Source organism: Branchiostoma belcheri, unplaced genomic scaffold (genome assembly GCF_001625305.1).
Source record: "Branchiostoma belcheri isolate BF01 breed outbred unplaced genomic scaffold, Haploidv18h27 scaffold43, whole genome shotgun sequence".
Lineage (NCBI taxonomy): Eukaryota > Metazoa > Chordata > Leptocardii > Amphioxiformes > Branchiostomatidae > Branchiostoma > Branchiostoma belcheri.
The window spans coordinates 1,021,724-1,046,445 of NW_017804054.1; the positions used below are offsets into that span (position 1 = coordinate 1,021,724).

General features: G+C 39.0%; 3 protein-coding genes across 3 annotated transcripts in view; 2 read left to right on the top strand and 1 right to left on the bottom strand.

Annotated features, from left to right (window-relative positions):
* Window positions 1–46: 46 nt before the first annotated feature.
* Window positions 47–3,020, bottom strand: LOC109478321 (E3 ubiquitin-protein ligase RNF181-like). The gene is made up of 6 exons (XM_019779810.1): window positions 2,767–3,020; window positions 2,448–2,492; window positions 2,200–2,288; window positions 1,795–1,910; window positions 1,269–1,343; window positions 47–395 (listed from the first exon to the last, which is right to left on the bottom strand). The coding sequence occupies exons 1-6, from the start codon at window positions 2,859–2,861 to the stop codon at window positions 336–338; spliced, it is 480 nt and encodes a 159-aa protein (XP_019635369.1). The 5' UTR covers window positions 2,862–3,020; the 3' UTR covers window positions 47–335.
* An 88-nt stretch (window positions 3,021–3,108) lies between these two features.
* Window positions 3,109–5,662, top strand: LOC109478320 (biogenesis of lysosome-related organelles complex 1 subunit 2-like). The gene is made up of 5 exons (XM_019779809.1): window positions 3,109–3,349; window positions 3,535–3,717; window positions 4,117–4,236; window positions 4,711–4,815; window positions 5,093–5,662. The coding sequence occupies exons 1-5, from the start codon at window positions 3,247–3,249 to the stop codon at window positions 5,122–5,124; spliced, it is 543 nt and encodes a 180-aa protein (XP_019635368.1). The 5' UTR covers window positions 3,109–3,246; the 3' UTR covers window positions 5,125–5,662.
* A 1,044-nt stretch (window positions 5,663–6,706) lies between these two features.
* Window positions 6,707–24,722, top strand: part of LOC109478316 — a 31,218-nt gene continuing 13,202 nt past the window's right edge. Inside the window, exons 1-10 of the mRNA XM_019779801.1 lie at window positions 6,707–6,739; window positions 7,954–8,047; window positions 17,984–18,127; window positions 19,334–19,495; window positions 19,998–20,098; window positions 20,957–21,091; window positions 22,544–22,717; window positions 23,011–23,156; window positions 24,273–24,379; window positions 24,596–24,699. Of these exons, the coding sequence (XP_019635360.1) occupies window positions 7,966–8,047; window positions 17,984–18,127; window positions 19,334–19,495; window positions 19,998–20,098; window positions 20,957–21,091; window positions 22,544–22,717; window positions 23,011–23,156; window positions 24,273–24,379; window positions 24,596–24,699 (1,155 nt within the window). The 5' untranslated portion in view covers window positions 6,707–6,739; window positions 7,954–7,965. The remainder of the gene's footprint in view (window positions 6,740–7,953; window positions 8,048–17,983; window positions 18,128–19,333; window positions 19,496–19,997; window positions 20,099–20,956; window positions 21,092–22,543; window positions 22,718–23,010; window positions 23,157–24,272; window positions 24,380–24,595; window positions 24,700–24,722) is intronic.

Consider the following 24,722-nt stretch of genomic DNA (forward strand, 5'->3'; position numbering starts at 1 on the left):
CTTCCACATACATTTTTCTGATCTATTTGTTGTTCCTTTTACAGGAGAAGTGCAAAACATGGAATAAAACTGAAAAATGTGCAGATTGCCAATGTTTACATGTATTACATTGTTAAAATAAACTGAGAAATATTAGTACCCAATCTTAAAAAAAAATATATATCATGCCTAACCGGCAAATATTGGTAAATCAAAAGTGAAACAGACTCAAGATTAAATTTTGTCCAGGACTACCCCCCCCCCTCCTCCTGAGTCAAATAAAGCCATATGTAATTGAGCATCCTATGAAGGAAAAGTGTCCAGTTGAAGCAGCACTGTGTATATTGCAAATCCACCTATCCATACATGGCATTGTGAAGCATATCCAGCTGCGCCTCTCTTTCTTTTGCTCTTTCCTGTAATAGAGTAACAACAAAGCTCCCTTTAAAGATGAAAACAAACTTTTCGAAAGAAAGTTCAGTACATGTATAACTGTTTACACATTGACGTTGCAGAGGCCAACTGGCCAATGTGGGGTCGTGTGGCGCAGTCGGTAGCGCGTTCGGCTCACACCCCAGAGGTTGTGGGTTCGAACCCTGCCCATGTCACCGATCTTGTGCCCTTGGGAAAGGCACTTTACACGACTTTCCTCACTTCACTCAGGTGAAAATGAGTACCTAGCTTCGGTTAGGGACGTCCCTCGGATAGGACGTTAAATGGAGGTCCCGTGTTTGGGAGAGCCACACCCCATGCACGTTAAAGAACCCACCGCACTTATCGAAAAGAGTAGGGGATCTTCCCGGTGTGAGTGGTTCAAAACTTACAGTCCGGTCTTACGCAGCTTGTACATGTGCGCACATGTACAAAACTGGTGTGTTACGCCTGAAGGCGGTTTACCGGTTATGCGAAACAAACAAAACAAACAAACTGGAATCTCCAGAACCAGCTACTCAAAAGAATGTGGAAGGGAAAATTGAAAAGTGTATTGTTACACTAACAGAAATGGACAAAAAGCTCAGGAACAGTAGCTAGTACAGACTAAATGTAAGTTAAAAAGCCCTGATTGGCTCAAGCACTTGTGCTCAAGCAATGTGAATTGCATAGAAGTAATCAAACAGGCATTTGTAAGTTCAATCACTGCTGTATATTGATAATATAGCCAAAATAGTTCATGATGTAAGAGCCAAACATTTAAATGGTGGCATGTGACTATTTGACAAGGAAGCAAGCAGAGGTGTGATCTGGAACTACACAGGATGGATGTTGGGCTACACCAACAGTGAACTCACTTTTTCCTTTCTGGCCTCTTCATACTCAGGGTCATCTGTGGGCAGCTCATGTCTACACACTGGGCAGGAGTTGGTCTGGAATACAGAGGTTTTCATTTTCAACTGTAGTCAAAGAGGTATTCACATGCCAGTATTTCTGTAGTCCTGCTGCTACTGGTAGTAGAAATTGATTTCTGTATATAATCCAGCTGCAACTGGTACCTTCCTTAGCAATACTGACTGGTTTTACTAGTATACGAGGTGGTTCTACTGCAGGAAGGATAATTGGCCTCGAAAGCTGGACACCAATTACAACTGAGGAAGGTAGCAGAAAGACTACCTAAATGTTGGCAGGTGAATATGTTGAGGTTGTGCACAAAGTCAAAGAACGATTGAGTTAGCAACCATGAACCTTACTGACACAGTTTTAGACATTTCGAAATCCAACGAACTTGATTAGAAAGTTTGAGATGGTAATACAGCTATTTTATTTCCAATATTATACTTTATGTTAGAATGACATTAGAATTTCTTGAAGATGGAATACCTTTGACAGCCAGGGGAGTATACAGGATGGGTGGAACTTGTGTTGACAGGGCATGACCTTTACAAACTCGTATTCATCAAACTCAGCAAGACATACAGGACAGCTGGCACCCTTGGCTGCACAACAGAAATACATGTGTAAACATCAAGTTGCTTTCCAAATATTTTACCACCAACACATTTGGCAAAAATAAGCATGTGTGAAGACGTGAGGACTGGTAGACAAATTCTCGTAGGCCCTTTTCCCATGCTCACTAGGATAAAATTGTTCGGAGGTAGCTGAATTGATTTGCTTTGATCTGGCGTCAAACCAGATCAAAGCTGGATCAAAGTGAATCAATTTGGCTCAATCCGGACAAGTTTATCCTAGTGGGAATGGGGCCAAACTAAAAAAAAAAAGCTGTACCTGCTTGACTGGGCGTGATCTGAACAGCTTTCAATGATTCCACAGCTGCTTTGGATGCAGGTGGTGCTTGACGTTCCCCGGGTGTTAGGCTGTAGAAATGACAATGATCTAATGGATTATCTGGTAGAAGTTGCCCCTCTGTTACTATTAGTCAAAAGCAAGCAAATGCTCACAATTACGACAGCATGCTCATTGTAAACGGTGAAGCAAACATTAAACCATTGCTATTATTTAAGGACTTACAGTACCTTGTGAGGTCCATCTCAAAATCTGGCCCTTGTTCAAGCAGCATTCTGTAAAGGGAAAACATTCATTTATAACGGCAGTCACACTATGTGGGAGCCTTGGTGGTAGTAAAGTCGTGTGATGGATTTCGTAAAGTACGTAAGTAACTCACTCGCCCCCCTCCATTGGCACTTTAGGAAGGCCAAGGTTACTAGTAGGTTATTGACAGACTGTTCCTAGAAATAAGAATTTTGACACTATTGACATGATTAAGATGCCCAATTTGGGCTTATCCTTTAGACGTCTATCTCTATCTAATCCTACGTCACCTCTCCCCCATACCTTGCCAGTTGTAATAACAAGTTGTTGGCCTGTGAAAACGGTGTGCTGCTTTCCGTGGTGGGTTCACAGTCGTGTTCGTCAAAATAAGAAGCCATTTCGTAAAACAAAATGTCCACCTCAGTCACCAGAGTGTCTTAAGACTCGCTAACGCCACAAAACGCGGAAAAAAGACGCGGAATTATCACAAATTGCTCTGTAAATGTTAGGAAAGATGTACAGTTTTGTAAAGTCATCTGCCACTACTTCCGGGTTCTTGTCAAAGGTCAATAGAATATTTCATTTGGCAGAGAGGTGACACCTTTTTAACTTTTTTGACTTGAAGAATCCTAGGTGAATAAAGAAGCCTAGATATCTCTATTTCCTCTCTTCAAACAATAAATTAAGTTATAGGTACACTGTTGGTGGACTGTTTCATAGTCTAGTGAAGAAAAGTCAAGCAAACAGGCGCCCCCCTCCCCAGAAATCGTTGGTCCAGTGGTGATGATGATGATCATGATGGCCGATGAGGAGAGAAATATTTCGGCTGCGACTGCAGACGACGCAAAAACAAGTCAAGATGCGGCGAACACCACAGATACGAACGGTAAAGAAGCCAATAAAAACTCTACTTGGTCGTGTGTTAGTTATTAATCGTCATTTTGGTTGTTTGCACGGAAGAAAAGACGGATTTTCAAAACGATTTCGCCCCTCCCCCTTTGGACTTCCTTTCCTAATATAAATTCTTTGTCACCTTTTCTCTAAAAATTTATATTGCTAAAAACTTTCCAGAGTCACCAAAAGGACAGCAGGATGATCACCCTCCCTCCGTGGACAGCATCAGTACAGCTACCAACAGCTCAGTAGGAGCAGCTACCCTGGACAGCACGGCTGGTACACAGCCGGAAGAGCTCAGGGGGCTGTGCAGGGACATGTTTGAGAAGATGACTCTGTACCTGAATGGAGAGCTGACAGGTAGTACTATTATGAGGGTTTAGTCTCTCTTTAACCTCCCTGGTGTAACTTGTGATGTTGAGGGCTGTAACAGCCCCTTCAGCAGAGTTTGTAGACACAGATTAAAAAAGATTTGATTATTCTTGCTGATTCTGGTCAAGAATTTCACCACTCACAGGCTCTCATATGACAGAATGACATGCATAATGAATTGAAAACAGAAAATTAGATGATCTTCTCTGGGACCTTTGACCTATTACACAACATCCATGTCAATGTTCTCGACCTACTTAGCATTTGGAAATACATGTAACTGTAAACACAAGCAAATACACAAACAGGCACATCAGAAACTAAACCTCCATACATAAATATTTCATGACTTAGACTAATGCATCCTCTCCTTGCCTCCCTTCCCAGTTGTGTGTGATGACTACAAGTTACTGGAGAGTATGAACAAGGTGTCGGCTGCCAAGTATGCTGAGATGAGGGGCGTGGCAGCTGGAGTCAGCAAGGCCATGATAGACCTCAATGAGAAATGTGAGTCATACAACATCAGGGTTTTTTCTAGAAAAGTTAAGTGTGAGGAAGCACCACTTGATAAGGGAGCGAATTAAGTTCCCTGTTCAGAAAAACCCCTGAACATTGTTGTGTTACGCACCAATTTTTAACTGTTTCGGTATTGATAGTTGAAGGAAGGTTGATTTATATCTAAAATGCATTCACAATGTCTTTCAACTTACAATGTTTGTTGAAAATTCATTGTTTGGGCACTATTCCTGGGCACTATTACATAAAGTATGTGTGGTGGCATGTAGGTCTATTACAGGATTCCTTATCAGCCTCTTATTTTATTCTTTTATTCCATTATTTTTATCAAGTTATCATGGTACAGGTCTATGCCTGTACTAAGTCATGGTACAGGTAGGGTGTACTAGTACCTACACTCATGTATGTAAACCCATATGTACCTAGATACATGTACAAGTGTAAAACTAGTTGATACTGTTCCAGATGCCAGCCTGCAGCCATATCTGGACCAGATAGACCAGATAGAGGACAGTGTGGCTAGTCTGGAGCAGGCAGCCTACAGACTGGACGCTTACTCCAAGAGATTAGGTTTGTACAGCAATTCATTTGTCAGTCTATACTTTACTTAAAGTTTACACTGACAAAAGGACAGTCTGTGTCTTAAGAATATGATAACACATCCCTTTGTTTAACTTTTGTGCATTGTGAACATTGTGTTTGATGGTAACACAGTTTTCTGATACTGTTCATGAAAACATCTTGTAAACTGTACAAGTACACGTACATGTTAAGGTGTGAATCAAGTGTGTGTAAGTAGAAGTAGATATAGATTTAACTCAGTCACTTTTGTACTTTTGCCTTTCAGAAGCCAAGTTCAAGCAGCTGGAGAAGAGATGAGAGTTTGCTGACCGCTCTGCTGGTCAGTCCCGGGCATCATCATTCCAGCCAACTGGACGTTGTATGGAGATAAAGATGAACATTGTTATGTACCAGATTAATTCAGAATTACATAAAGTGTGGTATGTATTACAATCTTGGAGTACAGAATTGTGAGTCAAACTCTCAAAGATGAAGAAGACTGGTTCTTCTTACTTGGACTGCAAACTGAGGTTTAGGTACATGTCCAGAATTGTGCCTGTACCAGGACAATTCTAGAAAGTAACCTGTGGTCTTCAATGTTGACAAGAACTGTAAAAGAAGGTGTATTTGAACTTGGAGTTACCAGAAATAATTGACTGTTTATTGATGATAAGTCATGTCCTCTTTGTTTCTGTAATTGTTATTGTGTTACTTACAATTATACTTCTGGAAGATTCTAGGGAGTAAATGCAGAGATTTAAATATACAATTTGTCAATCAATGAGTATGTGAAGCTATTTCCAATGTATATGAAACTGAACTAGTGTTACTGCACAGGTGTTATTACTGTATGGACCCCTTTTTTTATGTAATAAACCTGTAATCATCAGTTGCATGAGAGTTTGTTTGAGTGTGGTATGTGCTCTGTTGGTAATTTGATGAAAAAAAAAAATAATGATGTTATAACTATATTATGAGCATTAAAGATCCAAACATGGACGTCCATGGGTTTAAGTATAAAGGTATGGTTTCAAACAAATGGAGATTAAATCTTGAAGCCAACTAGGAAATCATTTAACGTTACATGCTAAACATTGAAATGGCACAGAAGTTTAATAAGAAGAATCTGACTCTGACAACTCTGGTCAACCTTGATTTAATTTGAAGGACATGTTTACCTGTTTTCAAACATGAAGTTGTCTCAAAATTCGTGTCAACTGAACTAGAAAATGGGACTATTACCATGTAAAGTTGTTTTCCACTACGGAACCTGAGGTGAACCTAGGTAGACGTGTGATTCCAGTGGTCACACCAATTTAGTCTATCAAGTTCAAGACTGTCTGTTCTTGAGTGTCATCTGAGTTGAGTAACCTTGTCCTCTAGATGACTTCCTCAGTGTCAAAATAAATACGATTAAATATGGATATCAAACCTTAAATTAAACAGTATTTGTCGTCACTCCGTGACATGTAGAAATATTTTTTGCTGTAACGTGTGTAAGATGGTGCCAAACTCTACTGTACGCGGTACATGAGCGACACACACCGGACTTTGTTGGTACTGCACAGTAGCTGTTGTATGCCAAACATTTGATAGGGAACTAACCTAATGTGGTGGTGAGAGATGAAGTATTCTGTGATATGTCCGTCGGTGTGTGTGCGCTGTATTCTGAGTGCAACGTTATATCTGATTCAGTTTTCTAATCACCACAGGGTTTTTGACACCTTTTGCCTGACTATCAGCCTACTAAGCCTGCTGAAGAGGCTAACGTACGTGGTCTGCTGGAACCATGAATCTGCTGAAACCATGATTGGACTGAAGTTCTTCCCGCTCTATGATTGGTCAATTTTTGCATAAATTTATCGTTTTCGCGAAGGGCATGCTAATGAGTCAAGCCATGCAGAAGGGGAGACACGGGACAGCTAGGTCTGGCGTAAGTAAATATTTTCCACCTCTTATCTGTTTTTCCAGCTATCAACTTGCTCCTTTGTGTAGAAGATATATGTTTGATTAGACGGGAAGCTGGGTTTTGGGCTTGGTTTTGGTCTACGGTGGCGAGCATGCATTTTATCACGGTGTTTTTGTGGTGGGGGCATGGTGTGTAGAGCGTCGTCGTGGGAACTTGCCGACATTTTTGGTTAAGGGCATCCACACTTTCCAACCGATGAAATATTGTACATTCCTAGACTTGTGATAAGTGCTAAATTAGCTTTGGTACAGTGGATTGCTGGCCTTTCAAAACAGCATGCTAGTAACTATGCAGGCGTGGGAAAAGACGTCAACACATCAACACTCAGGAATTTCAGAGAAAAATGGCTACAAGACATGAGCAGACATGTTGCAAACCTGAAAAAAATAACTGTTTATTATCGAAGAAGCGAGGCAATAATTTACAGTCTTTTTTTACTGTCAAAAGATGAAGTCTTCACGACGCTGTAATCTGTTTATGCATTATCTGCTAATGAAAGGATGTTACCTGAGGAATGTACTTAATATTGTTATGTAAATGAATTGGGGTCTCCCCATAGATTTGATGAATGCTGTTATTATGTATGGGCTTTATTGTTAGTCTTTTCCTTTATTTTTTGTTGCCTTGCAAACAGTTGTTGCAACAAAATAACATCAGATCTGATAAGAATCTTTGATAAGTTGCACAACACAAGCTCTTAGACTAAGACTAGTAAGAGGACAACTCAGATATTTAGATATAAAGCATAAGGCCTAGGAAAAAAATGTTGTGTTTCCTGTTTCCCAACCGACCCCCCAAAAAACTGCTCACCCCAGCCTTTGTTTGGTTGACCCCTGCAAGGGACATGAATTTTTTTTTTTTAGCTGATTGACCTTTCCTACCTCCATGATCTGACACCTGAGTGATTAAACATTGCACAATTGGTTTTCCAACATTGGCATTGAAAGTATAAGTGTCCTTATGCAAGTTTTACTTCGTTAAACTGTATTGTATAAGTTCAATCACTAGAAATAGCCGAAGTGTAGTAAAAAAAGAAAGGAAAAAAAAAGATAATCCCTAACGTTACCTACCGACCCTAATTTTTTCAGGACTGAAACACAACATTTTTTTTCTAGGCCTAATCATTCACTTGAGTTGAAGATTACTTTAAGTTTAACCTTTTGTCCACTTGCTGTCAGGCCAATAAAAGGATGGCAGCATCTAGCCAAGCAGGTAGGCGATGTGCCCTTCCCGTGAAGAAGAGGCAAGCGGCAAGGAAGGTGAAAATGAAAGGTAACATGTTATATGAAATGATCTTTGCACAATTTTATACATTGACGGTAACAGTGACACTGGAGAAAGCTCAATGTCATATCATGTTCTTAATTCTACCTTTCACTTTTTCAGGATGGAATACGCATGGGAAATCTTTAATTGTGAAAAAAAAACTTCATTGCATTTCAGTAACTTGAGTAAGGTTTGCATGAAAAATGTGCCCCAAATATGTCCAGTGCACCTTGATTTTAGCCTGGGTACCATCCGGATTTTCGCTACGCAACGCTTGAAAAAATCAATGATCCGGATGGTACCCAGGCTACCTTGATTTGTAGGTGATCCCAAAAATGAATGTCTGGCTCCAATTTCTATCCCTCACACAGTACCTGCAATCTCATGCAGGCCTTGAAATTAACTTTTTTCACTATTGTCCTAGAATTGTCCCGAACATAGATTTCAATTGTCCCGAACTGAAGATGGACTGTCCCAGCCTGCTTTTCAGGAAATAAGTTGATGACAAAAATAAGAAAACAACAACTGAATTTGTACAACTTGAAGTCCACTTTATTAGTAAATGTAGGGAAATACATGATAATATCATGGGCATGGCACCGTCCCTGATATTTGGAATCCCTGATTGGTCAAATTTAAATGTTTGTCAGAGTATTATATATTTATAGGCTACCAGCAGTCTGCAGCAGGATGGATGGATCGCGTTCCCAAATGACGTGGATGGTCTTAGAATTTTCCAATTGCCCCAAAATTGTCCCGAAACGTAATTTGAATTGTCCCAAGCTGAAAATTTAGTGTCATTTGACTCTGGGACAATGTTAATTTCGAGCCCTGTCATGTGGTGTCCATATCAGGCGTGATAAATTAGCATTATCATGGACATTTCAACTGTCTCTATCTAACCTCTAAATCAACAAGAAGGTCTGGTTTGTATCTTTATCCAACACATGATACAGCAGAAAGGGATTTGACCCATTTTCCCATTAACCCTAGGGTCAAAGGAGGTCAGATAAAGGTGAACTTCTAATAATGTATAGTTTCAACACAGATGTGCTAATTTCATTCTTGGTGTGGACAACATGAGGGCACAGCATTTTAATTAGCTTCATGAAATAACAAGTACGCTAGTATCACTCCTGACATAAGCTTCTATGTGTTATCCAATATTTTTCTACTTCCTTGGTTATTGGATTCTTTAAATTAGAACATTAGGGCAGGAGGAGAACATGAAAACTGAGTCTACCCTGAAGTATGTGTTAATTAACAGGATGCAATCAAAACCGAACAAGAAAACCACTCAGTAGCCTGATAAAATCTGGTCTATGTGGACAAATTCTTCTGGTGCAGGTAATCTTATAATGTTACCTGCTCCTGTGCAGGTATGCAAAAGTAAGTATTGGCAGCCCAGTGGCTTGTTTAATTATCTGAGGGACCACCAAACATGATCGCAGTGGCCAGACAGACCTTGTGTAGAAGTGGCCACTTGTACAGATTTGACTGTACTGTAATGTAAGTGAAATATTCGTGGTGGTTTAATTCATGTTGACAATTTTCAGGGTGACACCTTACCTTGAAGTTATCACACCTCTCTGTCTTGCACTGTACTGCTAAACACCTCTCCCCTCCTACTGTGAAATGTAGTCCCTGCAAACTTTCATCAATTTACATTCAAATTTTGTTTTGACGTTTTTTTCAGTTCAGCATTTTTTTTCAAGCTGAGAACCGGCAACATACTATATATACAATTGGTATCGCCAGGCTTTTAGCAAATGTATCTTCATAACACCAAACAAAATATAATGTATTGTGTATGTGTATATCATAATTTTTTATGTTATGTGTATGTTACATGTATGTATTATTGTATATGTCTAGGAAAAGTAGTGACGTCATGTATTTAATATATACTGTCACTAATGCAGTAATGGAGGTCTTTGAAACAATAATAAACAATATACTTGATTCACACCAAAAAGTCAACACTATCACACCTTACATATTAATGATACATATCTCCATTTTTAATACTTTATAGTAGTTCGGTACAGATGGCATGCAGACTCAAATGTCACAAACAGCTCTTATTTTGCATGTTAATCCTTTGAGACTAATGTACCTATTAAAGCCTAAGGGTTTCCCCTTTTGTGTTGGAAGGTGCTATGTATGGAATACCTTACTCACTCACTCACTCACTAATTATACCAGTCAGTATAATTATACTATAAATAGAATTATGATTGGTGACCTAGATCTGAGTATTATGTACACATCTGGCCTTTTCATAACATATGCTGGTAAAAAGATACAATGAATTTGATAATTTTTTTCATGATTTTTGAAATTTTCTATTTGTTTGTGATACTAGTACTTGTAGTTGTAGTATATCAGCAAAATACATATAGAATAGTACATGGGGTATTCCGTATCGCCCGAGGTATCAGCCCGACAGCGCGTTGGATCGCCAGATGGCCGAAGACTGGAGGGAGATCCAATCCGCGGGAGGGCTGGGACCGAGGGTGACGCGGAATACACCGTGTTGTATTTTATTTATGTCATACCCAACACGCCTTTCAATTTGAAATGAACGAAAATTTGGTGTCCCTAAACCCAAAAAATGCAACAACATCAATTCCAACGTCTGAATTCTGTATTCGAATTTTCGAAAGTGGTGCACGCGGTTAGGGCGAAACACGTTCAAATCGTTCCATGGAACTCGAGCCATACTGAAAGAAGCCAGGTCGTACATATAGAATGCAGCCCGGTCCGGAACACCAGTATGGAATGTAATTGCGGCCCAGGTATGACATAAAATGCCATATAATATAACATGCCTCAGAAATTACGTGGTCTAACATACATGTCTGACTTTTTGTATGTGCAAGAATTTTGGTTTGACCTGTTCTCACTTCCATTCATGATTGTCTGAAATAATGTTAGCCTACCTGTTGCTATGTCTTACATGCACATTATCCATTCATGAAATCCCCCATGAATAGCCCCTGGTAGACCAGCCTTTCATGTACCACATGAATATTTAATTTTTAATATCATGAAGTAGTCACCAGTAAACAAGAGAGAAAGGGTGATGAAGTCCCTGCATTGTAAAGTGGCAATATCTAGATAAGCCTATCATACTGCTGGAAGGGTGCCAACCAATCAGAGCACACCACATCCCCACGTGCGAGCGAGTCTGCCCAGTAGACGGGGCTGTGCCACACATGAGGTTGTTTTGGTTGGGGAGAGGCGTGTGTGTTTGCAGCTGGGCACTGGGACTCCTGTTTTAGAACTACCGTGGACAGGACACGTAGCCTTATCAGGTTAGTGTATGTACACCAACTACCTGTTGATTGCTTAGCCATTTTGTATCATAATATAACCTGTATTTGGTAGCATGGGATTTAACCCCAATCCTTATCAAATGTTTTGTAAAGAATAAAAACTTAACAGCGATTACTAGAAATTTATGTGGGTGTGCCAGGTTTTTGAATCAGGAGTGATGCAGCTGAAGGTATATATATATACGTACTGTGTTGGAGACATGTTTGCCAAGTCAATAAATAAGTCTGTGTGACACTGCTGACTTCTGACATTTTGTTTGAGGACAACTCAAGCCTGAAGGTCTCGTTATTAACGGTTGTAATTTTCAAAAGGTGTAGCCCACCAGCACAAAACCGTTGGGGTTTTTCAAACATACGGTGGTGACGCAATATTTCATTGCCACAATCTTGCTCGTGAAGTTGGCTAGTGATGTTGAATTTGGTAACTAGGCTGTTTGGTGATGCTTAGAGAAAATATTTTTTTTCTCAATCAGTCGATCAGTACCATATTGTATGTAACAATGACCTATGTATGCATACAAGTTTTACCCAACTGGCTGTCCATGAGTATATGTTTTTATTCATGTACATACAGTGTTTACATTGATACGTGCCAGTTGAATTTTCAACACCGGTAAACAACGTCAGTTTATAGAATATTCAAGGCTTAGTGCACTCAATTGTCTGAATTTATAGCATGTTATGGGTGCTTACGAAGCATGACTAAGCATTGAATTTCTTGTTTATATAGCTAGTTCCCAACACTTCAACCTACACAGATTCTTATTTTCTCATACCTGCACTGCAACAGGTAACAAAATCATTTGCCATCCACCTATAATACACCTATACAGCCAGTACATTGACTGGTTCATGTTAGGTGTGGGACATACCTGTACAAGCACTAACCACTTTTTGCTTTTGATGATGCAAGCCAAGGTGCCACAAAACAAAATGGAGCCACAACACGTTCGCATGACAAGCCATGAACCCAACATCCTGTAACATCTAATTTACATTTCTAAGATAACTGAATATACCTTTAGGGGTGAAGCACCATGGTGTTTTACATAAACAAGGACGGGTGTTGTGTTTAGCAGGCAACAGACTAGAAAGGACTAGATATTTTGTGACCTTGGTTTACAGTCTGGTAAGCTCAAATGGCGGCAAGTACCAAAGAATGAATAGAGGCTTGGGAAAATACTTAATTGAGGTAAGGCCACAGCAAGTATATTTTATGGTAGACATTCCTTGCTGATTCTATATCTAATGTGGGAGCATGAAAAAAAAACAAGATGCCTATATTTTCAAAATGGAAGCCATAAATGCTGTAACAAGAATGAAATCACAAAATATGGTACTGTATTACTGCCACTGAGTCTTGTATTCCTGAAGTTAAAAGGTACAGCAAGTTCACTACAGTAACTATAAGCTAGTACCGCTACAACTACACCCAAGGCTATCATGCTTGTCACTTCTACAACTACACCAAAGGTTATCACGCCTGTGTTATATCTGAAACTACACTAAAGGCTACCGCACAAGTGTCATGGGGTAAAGTTACAAGGTTTTCCTACTAAATACTAGTAGTCATTTTGGAGAGCATTATTCAATGAAAGTAAAGGAGGTGAAGTGGTGACCTGAGAAACTTGATTGGCATATGTTTACATGAAAGCCTTTAGTTGGGTGTGCTCTGCATGGAAGCAACAGGTAACTGAATGTTTATTTTGACTTCATGTACCTCATTTAGAGAGCCCATGTTTTTGAGGTAATTTCATTGTCTACAGGATGTTTCATCTTTCTGCAGCACAGTATTGATAAATGCTCCAGTAAGCAGGACTGCAGGGCACATACCATTCTTTACACAAAGTTGAAATCAACACTACTATACTCTTGTGCGACTGAGTGACATGAAGTGATGACCTGTAACATGTTTGCAAGCCTGCAGTTGTAGTTGGGTGTTACAGGTAAACTATGGTATCACTTGCAAAGTTTTTTAATGACATGTTTTAAGGTATTGTATGTCTTTATGCAGCCAAAAATGTTACATGCCATAAGAACACTATTAGTACTAGCATGGAGGTTTTAGACCTTTTTTAGTGTCATTTATTCCAAATGATGCACAATGACGTATAATGATTGTAAAAAAAATGCCTGCAAAATAGAATCAGGTCATGTTTATTTTTCGACAGTCAAATGTTATTGTGACGTCTAGTGAAAAATTGGACATGAATCTCATCTTCCCCTCAGACAAATCAGTCTTTTGAAGATTACTTGTTTCTTTCAGCTTATAATATGTTGCAGCAGGGGTATCTAACCTGTGCCTGGCTACTATAGGTAAACTAGGCAAACATTTACTAACAGACATTTTGACATCAGTGAGGCTCTGCACGCCCCTTTTCCTTGAGCATAGGACAAGCTTGTTTTCTTCTATTGTGTAATTTGTAGGGAAAACTATAATTTTACTTGGCATAAGTTGTAGTGAAGCTGCCACTGTTGACTCAATTTTAAATCCTTCCTGAATTAAGGATAATATATAGGCGTTCCTCCTGCATCTAACCAAGCGTTGTCTGGACTTCTCAATGCAGGCCGTTGTCATTTAAGTTGATGATAATTGGCCTGGCGCAGTTGCTGCACAATTACCCACCTGTTGACTAGGAGATAAAATCCCTCTGCATTGTGTACAGGCTTCTAAGTAGCCTTTTGTCTGTGGGTTGTCTGTGTTTTGGCAGGTACAGTGGGAGTTGATGTTTGCATTGTTACAGTGTATTGTTGGCACAGTGTTTTACACAGAGGGGAACTCAGCCAATAACTTGTCAGCTTAGAGTTCAAAGGTAGACAGCGAAGGGAAGCCAACAATATTCTCAGTGAGGTTACATACTGTAAAAATTACCGGTATTTCAGTTAAATTTCACAAAATCATTCAAACACCTTTTGGTGTATAGGGCAGTGTCTATCACCATTACTTAAGTCCTTGGGCCACACAGGTGTGCAAGCACTACTACGGGGGGCTAGTCCACATGTACATGTATGTAGTGTAGTGACACAGTGTTTTTAACTACCATATTATTCCCATACATGCTAAGTGCTTAGCAGAATGTACAATTTGTAGACTAGTACTGGTACATGTAGTCATGACCTTCTGGCTGCATATTATTAAGCATTTAGCAAGTGTTTAATGCATGAAATGTTTTCAACTTTTGCTTTTTACACACTTCCTGCTGATGACATACTGTTGTGACCTTTTGTCTGTAGTCATGCAGGTGTTTCAGAACCAGTATTGTTACATTCCACCATCACTGATTTCATCATGCTAAGGCCACACCAATTTAATTTGCTGGTTCTCATATCATGTATTCTCAGAAAAAAATATGAAGCGACGGCAAAAAAAAAAAATCAGGACTAGGCATCCTTTGATAGCCCAAATGCTAGAATAGGAGTCATGAAGTCAACATACCAGGCTAGGTTAAAATTTAAACAATGAATTTTGAACTTTTAATCAATTTACCACTGCATTGATAGATGGAAAAACTGTAACAACTCTGAAGAGAAGGGGCTTCCTACAACTGTTGGGGCCAAAATATGAGCCTTTTTGAGTTGATTGATAACCAGAATCTTTTTTTTTTTTGCAAATAAGGAAAAATTAAGAGACGAATCTGAGAATCAACAAATTAAATTGGTGTGGCCTTAACCTTATTACCACTACCACTTACCCATAGACCAATACAAAGCTCAGGTGCCAAGAGGTTACATGCATGTGCGTCAGCAGGGAAAAGGTCAGATGATAATTAGTTATAGCCATGTTCTGTTGCCATTAGTTTGTACATAGTGATCTATGACAAAGTTTCTACCATATTAAATGATTCCAAATTTTATGAAAGCCCACTTGATCACATCATCTATAGAACAAACTTAAATTGTGGAAGATTAAAAGTTTTGGAAGCTTTAATTTAAAAGTCTCTGATCAGTGTCCCTTGTCCACAGCATAATACAACATTAGGCCATATGATTTTATTTCGTTGGTTTTTAGCCTTTTGAACATACAAATTTAGCAAGAGGTTAGGATGAAAACGGGACTGGACAGCAAACTTCCGTCAGACTATATCCACTTCCTCGGACTATTGGATATTTTCCAGAGCACAGACTTTTCCTTCATACACTGATGGAATGTTGGCCACACACCATATTGCCTGGAGTCTAACAGATGTGTACTACTTTCTGGCACAATGCTCTGCAAGCTATTCTTGGAAGGCAGCTGCAGGTTGCTGCATATTGCTGTAGGCAGGGTTATCTAGAAACCACAGTTTCCTGTGTTACAGTGAAAAAAGATGTTGAGAGATTTAGTCAGGATCCTGACAAAGCAGATTTTTTCCTGCAGAGAATATCAAGAGCAAATTAAAGTTTTGCTGATGTTACAGTGGGCCACACCAATTTAATTTGTTGGTTTTTAGATTTTTTTTCAGAAAGAAAATGAAATAAAAACAGGTGAAGGCATCCTATATAATAGCCCCATGAAGTCAACACAAAAGGCTGGGTTAATATTTCAACAATGAATTTTGAACTTTTAATCAAACCACTGCATTGATAGTTGGAAAAACTGTAAAATCTAGGAAGAAAAAGGCTTTCCTGAACTTTTAGGGGCAAAATATGAGCATTTTTGAGTTGAGTTGATTCAGAACCAGAATTTTTTTTTGTTGCAAATCAGAAAAAAATGAAGAGGCGTATCCGAGAACCAACAAATTAAATTGGTGTGGCCTAGAATTGAATTTCTTGATTTCAGCTACAATGACAGTACAGACATAGATACAAATAGACACACAGCAATTTTGGATAGGAGTATTGTGTGTGAGTAGGGATCCAATTATATCTCCACACAGTACAATGCTTAATGGTAGGTGGTAAAATACTTATCAGTATGTTGGCACGAGTTATTTTCTGTAAGAAGCAGTAAGATTGATGTCCTGCCCACCTGCAAAAACATTCCGATTTCTGAGCTATGTATTGTTGAAGTATTTTTGAATACTTATATAAATATTTCAAGTAGATTAAATAAACCCAGTAAGTCATTGTGCCAAGCATGTCTGGAGTTCAGCTATTAATTTTGCTAGGGTTGACACTTGAAGCGTGGTAGGCAGCTCTGGCTACTTTGAATTGTTTTGCTTCTTGTAATACTAATAGCATTTGTGTTGCCAGCAAATTCTGTGCAAGGCTGTATGTACTTGTACTTTGGTATGTGCAAGAGAAGAGGTACTGATACTCTGTGTATGACTCATAGTCATACAGCCCATACCGCCCTTTGTACTCTAACTGCATGACCTTTGTATTGTGTATAATACACAAGTATAATTATGTATAATTAGACAAGTCCCACGGTACTTGTTTATGCCTGCCTTCCATGTATGGACTACCCTCAGGTAAGAATATTGAACAGCCATAACTGACTGGAACAGCCTGACTTACTGAACAGCCATACCTGTTGAACAGCCATAACTGTAGAACAGCCATACCTGTTGAACAGCCATATCTGTTGAACAGCCTGACTGTGGAACAGGCTGAATGTTGATCAGTCTGACTGTTATTGAACAGCCATACCTGTTGAATAGCCATACCTGTTGAACAGCTATAACTGGAATAGCCATAGCCAACTGGAAAAGCCATACTGTGGAATATGCTGAATGTTATTGAACAGCCATAACTGTTGAATAGCCTGACCATGGCACAGGCTGAATGTTGAACAGCCAGAACTATTGAACAGCCTGACTGTTGAATAGTGATAACTGTTAAAAGATTGGAGTAGATTGAAATACAATGTGGCTCATTTGTTTTTCAATGCTTTAAAATTGCAAACAATAATGCTGCATGTCATCAGATGTTAGGCCAAGGTCAGGAAGGACTGTGCCAACTTGTCAGATGCAGCATTCCCACCGGATGTGGCTATATATATATATATATATATCAGGGCTCGAAATACTGGGTACATGTGCACCTTAGCGCACCCAAAATTGGAGCTGTGCACCCATTTTTTTTCTGTGGGTGCACTGGTGCACCCAAATATTTTTGTAGGTATTTTTTTACATATTAAATGTATAGAGTAATACTGGGTATTCTTGGCATCTAGGTGTCAGAAAATTTTTGTTGTAGTACTTGTTTAAGATTTTGAAGTCAGCTCTCATTTCAGATTCAAGCTCAGAAGAGGAGCAGTAAGATCTGTAATTAGGTTTTGTTTTATATGGTGCACCCAAGAAATTTTCTGTGCACCTAAATTTTTAGGTTGGGTGCACCAGTGCACCTATTCCCAAAAATGAATTTCGAACTCTGTATATATATGTCCTCCTTCAATTAATATTGATACGTATGCTGTCTGGTAACATTCATTTTCTTCATGTATCCAATTGTGTCCAAGATTGTGTGTATTGTATCTTGTCCATTTGGCAGAGTTTTGCCCTAAGAGCTGCAGTTCTAAGTGTCAGGTTTTCTTGAGTAAAGAGACTCTTTTTACACAACCAAGTCTTTTATTTAGCCGATGTTTTGGTGACCGTCTGTCACCTTCCTCAGAAGTCTCATTACTCAGTGACTTACCAACCTGATGACACTATTCACGGAAGAGGTTTTGTTGTTTCCACAGACGATATGCTCCGGCCGGTGTCCCTAGACAGCCACGAGGCTCAGGAGATTCAGTTTGCCTGTAAGAGAACCTGCTGGGATGTGAAGAACTTTGAATACCAGATTACTGACATACAGCTGGTTGAGAATGATGTCCTCCAGTCAGGTGATAAATATATTATGTTATTTCACCGTAAATCGTTTTAGGTTTATGTGGACTTGATTTTGATGGGGAAAGTGCATTCAACCTGTTGACATTATGTTGTATTCTTCTTCATAATGATTATTTTATTCAATTCTTTGTGGCAAATAGAAAACCAGCAGAGAGACACATGCAATGGAAATTGTACAATTAAATACTATTAGACACTACATACACTTGAAATACATGGGCACAAAGGTTATAATGGTTCCTCTTACTAGATGGGTTGAAGAAAAAAGTTTCTACCAAACTTGTAGGGAAGCAGACTGATACCTGGTGCCAGATGTCAACATAGTTGCCCAGTGCTATCAAGTTATATGTCCAGCTAACTAAATCATAGGATCCATTGCTGCTACACTGACTCAAGTGCCTAAACAGTACCAGTTATTGAATTGTTAATGGTCATGTTTCCCTCAAATGGGTTGCCGACACATCACACCCAACAGCAATATCTTAATTGAGATCATGTGCCGTTGCGTTAGTCATGAATAATTTATTATAAGTCATTAATGTTTCATGCCAATCAAAGAACTAATAGAATTGCTTTTACACAAAGAAAGTGCATCATAACTGGAAAGGAAAGGTACAAGCACAGGTCCAGCTTGATTTTATCAGCACTTGCATGGGTTAATCCATTTATGAAATGTGTAGGAAGGTGGGGAAATGGAAGATAATGGATGGGAACTGAGTTTTTGGTAATATTTCTTCAGAAAGGAAGTTATGACTGTCTGGCATTTCCTGATTAATTCTATTGGAGGAGCTTTCTGGGCTAGCATGATATAGACATGACGTTAATGGTACACACGTCACCGCTGTCTGAACAGTACACAGAACAGTATACAGGACAGTAACAAAAAAAAACTACACCGAAGAAATCAAAGATCTGATACCTCCTAGAAAACTTTTTGTGATTATTCCTTGTTTCATCCATAACAGTAACAAAACCAAAATGAGAAATATTGTAATACATATTTGAAGTACAATTAGACTGATTAGTAGCAGTTTTAAAAAAGATGCAATAAAATAAGTGCAGTCAGCTTTTTAACCTGAACAGGCATGGAGTCTTGGAATACCAAGATTAAAAGCAGACGAACTAATTATATGAGCACTTTGACATTTGGTGCTCAGCTAACAAGACCTCTGTGCCCTCCCAAAACATTTCTATTCTAGAGTTCCTACAAAAGCAGCATGAACTCTCCGTAGAAGGGCGCAGTCCCAAGGAGTTGATTGAGGAGTTTGCGTTCCTGGATGTTACTGACAAGACAAAGAGGTCTGCTGTGTGTAACTCTGGGTTAACTACAGCTCTGTCAGACACAGCCAACTCAGCACTGGGTAAGTCATTCTTCAACAACGTTTTTCAAAACTAGTGGCATGGAACACTTCTACTTGCACTAGATTCAAGATGTCTTTATTGACCTTTACCTTGACCTTTATTGAGCCTATTGATCTTTGGCAGTGGGCAACTTCTGAAGTCACTGAATTCAAGTCAATTCACAGTTTTTCACTCTAACATATAACATTGCACATAAACTTGAAATAATCACAAAGAACTGTTACAGTAGTACTGCTCATAAGATTACAATTGTTTAATTACAACATATAAAACTTGATAAAATAGCACACATGATATTCGAAGTGATTCAGTTCATCATGGTTTAAAATAAATACTGTGCGCTATTTTCTGTGCTCAGAATTTTGGTCAACATTGTTTCAGTTGACTGTGTTATAAAGTGATGCCATTAATTCTTAACATTTCTGTAAGTGCTGACAAAACAGCACGTTAACTCATAGGGCATTGTGACAGGAGGATAAAGAGACATGTTTGTGCCAACAGGTGAGCCCAGTCAAGGTGTGACAGTTTGGAGATGTCCAGACCTTTGTATTCAGAAAGAAACTGAAGGTGGACCAAAGAACCATGTTGTTGCAATGTTCAAGGTTTGTATCAACAGTGTTTTTTTTTATTCATGGCATTGGTAAAGCTCTGATAGAGGGAAATTATGTGTAGAAGCAAATACAAAGCATTAGCATATGGTCGTATGCACAATAATATGTGCAGTGTTGTATCATGCTGAAGTTCAGTTTTTCCTTTTTGTACAGTGTTACAAGGTCGTTCCATATCAGTTGTTTTATTACAAGGCATTTAAAAAAATAATAGGACCTAACAAAAGTTTGATTGTTAATATGAAGTTGTCATAACATTTCATTGGAAGAAGAGTAGATATGTTTGCATCTTGCAGAAATGTTTTCTTGTTTGGTAGAATGCACTTAACAACACAGTGGAGAAAACCCTACTGTTTACAGATTTCATAGGTTGATGTCCCTCAGTAGACGGATCTTGGCTGTCCAACCAATCATAACATGGCAATTATGGGTTAGACTAATGCAAAACTGGCTGCATGTTTGTCAATAATTTGCATTTTTGGGTTTTTTTTTTTTACTTTTATTTTCTGTGGGTGGGGCTATGTGGCAATGCCATTATGCTATTTCTAGCTCTCAAGTAGCCCGGTCCTGCATTCCTTGCAGCCCCTGTAAGCCCTGTTGTTTTGCATTGTCCAAGACTCAACACGAATATGTAAATTAGTATTCTAGGAAAATGGCATTGTCCAGAGATGCTACTGCTGCTGTTGAAATGAGGACTGCTGTTGGTGGGCAATCCAGTTGAACTGCTTGAACAATTTTTAGAGCACTTGAGGGTGAAGGGTATCAGTATTTGCATGATAAGTATGATTCAGAGGGGGAAAAAAGTAGAAAAAGGCTGCTATGTAGATTATATAATGAAGTTCATACCCACAGATAATGAGAGGCCGGCCAAGGACAGTTGTTCCACAGAGCAACTTGGGATTGCCACCGAAGCCTGCCCAGAACTTTGACAGTCATGTGCCTTGTGTGGTGTTCTCTGGGGCTGACGACATGACTTCAGCTATGCAGGTGAGGCCTAAACTTTATGCTCCTCATACTAGAAATAGCTTTGTTTCTGTTGAGGAAAAAGCTTATTTTATTTACTTATTGGTTGGAACATATGAGCCACATACCGGGTACTTTCTTTTTTTCTTTCGTTATTCTTTATTTCCGGCATCACTCGCCCATGTAAAAGAAAACATACGGATATAGATACACATAATAACAATAGTTAAAGGTATGTCTATGAGTACAGACAGACCCAGATATTGCGGAAGAATTTGTTATGGAATATTACATCGTATTTGAGAACAGATTAGATAAAGTTATTTGAGGAAATGTACAGACAGGATATGAAAGAATAGTATTATTTGCACCATGTCAAATGTGTCTGTCCTACCAGGTATTGTAAACAAACATTTTACTGGCACTGCAAAATCTTGGTTAAGACATTATAATATGGAAATAGTTGTTGTAGGCAACTCACTTTGATACAACTCTAGTGCTAGTGGAGTCCCATAACTGTGAGGCAAAATGTTGGGAGCAATGAGATGTAAACAACATCTTTTTAACATGAGAACAACAACTGTACGTATTATGGTGTTAGCACGACTATACAGACCTCTTATCTGGGCAAGAGTAGTCATTGCCATTTAGTTTGTCATTGATATGAATACTAAGGTAAACATATGAAGTGACAAATTTCTGAGATTCTCCATACAATTTAATGGGGAAAAGGTTGCTGAAGTGGCATACCAGCACTTGGAAAATACATACAACACGATTTGTTTACATCAAATACTACATCATTAAGAAAGCCAAATTCTTCACAAATATTCACAAAGTTTTTGCGAAGCTTTCAGGCTTGGACGTATTTAGCACATCATCAGCATAAAAAAGGTGGTTCACAAGGAGACCACCTATATTGTATATAACAACCTACTTCAGCATTACAGAGTCTGATATTCAAGTCACCAATGTAAACATTGAACAGTATGATTACTATACACAATGTAGAGACAGTAGTTTTTGATCTTGAAAGATATTCAATGAGATTGAACTAAAAAAGCAATCTTTTTATGTTCTCATTATGCTTATTTTTTTTCTTTGGCTGATGCCAACATTGTTATTGGACTTGGAACCAATAGGTCCCGAATTCGATACTCACCGTGGCCAGACATTGTGCTCTTGGCAAAGGCACTTTACATGACTTCCCCACTTGTACGGTGGAGTGACGCCCACCGAGCCTCTTAGGCTAATCTCTCTGTGTACCAAAAACACACTACTGATTTGGTGCACCAATGTGTCAACATCAGCACATTTGGCACCGAGAGCCGTTAATTTTTTTTTTTCAAATGCCAACATTGTCTTGCATGGTTCAAGTTAAAGCTCTACAGATTTGTTCCTCTCTCTTCATTATGATATAACCACTTTCTTCATGTGGTAGTGTTAAAAGTTCCGTGACATTGGTGTTTTTCACAGATCTACCTGTATGAACTCAATAAGGTTGACCACAAACCTCTGACAAGACCCAGACACTGCTGCCCCTATGCAATCATCTTTTATAAGAACAAGGCAAGTCAGAAGGTCACTAGCACTAAGCCAGCAAAAGTTGCCAAGATCAGCAAGCCAGTAACACCCGTCACAAAACAGCAGGTAAGGATGGAAAGCTGTTAGCATATCCTGAAGCCCACTTTGAATATGCTCATGCTGTATAGAAACTCGTGTTTACCAGGACATGGTAATTTCGTACTTTACTGTGACGTGTAAGTTAGTTGAAGGAAAACATCACTATGCATTAATTGTTCAAATGGAATCTTTGTTTAGGTAACACAGTAAAGGAACACGTTCTGTGTTCCTGGTATTGTCATGGTCATTTCCTTAGTGTTATTTTTAGCAAGGCAGACATCCGGCTTGCACAGAATGACCTTCTCTGACCCCTTGTATAGCAGCCTGCATCAGGCCGAAGACTGATACCGTTTGGAGAGAAGATGGTCACGTACTCCATAGCCTGGTCAGGCACACTGACCAACAAGGACAAAGAGCTTGGCCGAGTGGACTTCCTGGCTGGTCAAGGCTGCAAAGTGCCAAGCTTGTAAGTATCAGAACCAGGCCAAATCAAATTGAAAATATTCTTAAGCAAGTTTGAAATGTAGTTTTCAAGATTCAAGCTCAATGATACTTGATACTTAATAAAGTTAATGCTTTATTTAGATATCCATCAGTTGCAAAAGCAACAGCAAGAGCAACTAATCTTCCCGGATTCCACAGCAGTTACACATAACAACAACATTGCACATACTACACAACCAAATAAAAATGACATCATACTGCTATATAACATGAATAAAAGAAAGACTCCTTATAATACATTCATTTGCTTTTACTTCAGTTACACCGAATTCATCTGCAACAAGACTACGTTGTTTTTGCAATGATTACGTGCATTTACATGAACTGAACTGCAAGTCTTCTGTCTGAAAATGTAAACATCCAGACAAATAGTCAGTGAGCTCAAAAGAAGACTTATATACTTTTCACATTCCTATTGTTCCCAACACAACTTTCCACCTTGACCGTCACGCAATGTTGTTTTCAAAGGTACCTGTCAGGTAAAAGTCAGGGGAGTTGTTTTCAAAATACAGCCGTTGTTTTGGCTACTGCAGACTTCAAGAGAACTTGCTTCAAAGAAATTGTAGTCAGACAGGATGTTTGACTGTCTACCTGATTGAAGGGGCGCTGTGTGTCGTGCATATTGAATATCCCGGTATATTTATGATTCCACACTAAAGAAAGACTGTGTACAAAACAGAGTAAAGCTGTCCGGCTCGTTTATTAATACAGAACTAAAGGTATTGCAGTTCTTCTGAGAGCCACTATAGTATGCAAATGCTCAAACCAGTAAGATCCCTAGCCAGATTAGAATTGCCAACTCCAAGTACTAAAGTGGCGTGTTACGGAATGTACCAGTTTACAAACTTGGCAAGACATGTAGGGAAATGCAGTTAATACTTGTTTTTCCATAGTACAAAATGTAGTAGTATGCACATCTACATAATGTTACTTTTGTATGTTATTATGAACAGTGTATTACTAACTCTCCCTTTCAACTGATGTGTGACCGAATATTTGACAGATTATTCAAGGAATGTCATAGACAAACAATGTCTTGTGTTTCAAGGCTTGAATAGTTTAATGACATTCTTTCCAGAGGGACGAAGGTGGTGAGAGTGAGCTCCAAGATGTCTTTGTCCAGTCTGAGGGACGTCCTCCCACCTGAGTGCCTGAAGAATGTAGGGTCGGCCTGGGACAAGAGATGTGAGTGCCTATCTTCTATGCAGAAAGTTGTAAAACAGATGAAAAACTTATTTCTTCAGATGAGTTTTTGTCATCTCAGAGCATTATTGCTAGTATATCATGAAAGTGATAAGTTTTAAGAGACTTGTTGCTTGTCCTATTCCCAGTCTGAGAATCTGCAGTATGTGAATAAGTTGCTGAATGTGTGTTAAATGTGACGTTACTATGATCCAACAGTGAGACATGAAAGCTGGAGGTACAACGTGCTGGTGGTGAGACCTGTACAGGAGAGCAGGGACACCATGGCAAGATTCTGTGCCTTTCTCAGGCAGAGTAACTCTGTAAGTCAAAGCTTTTGTATGCA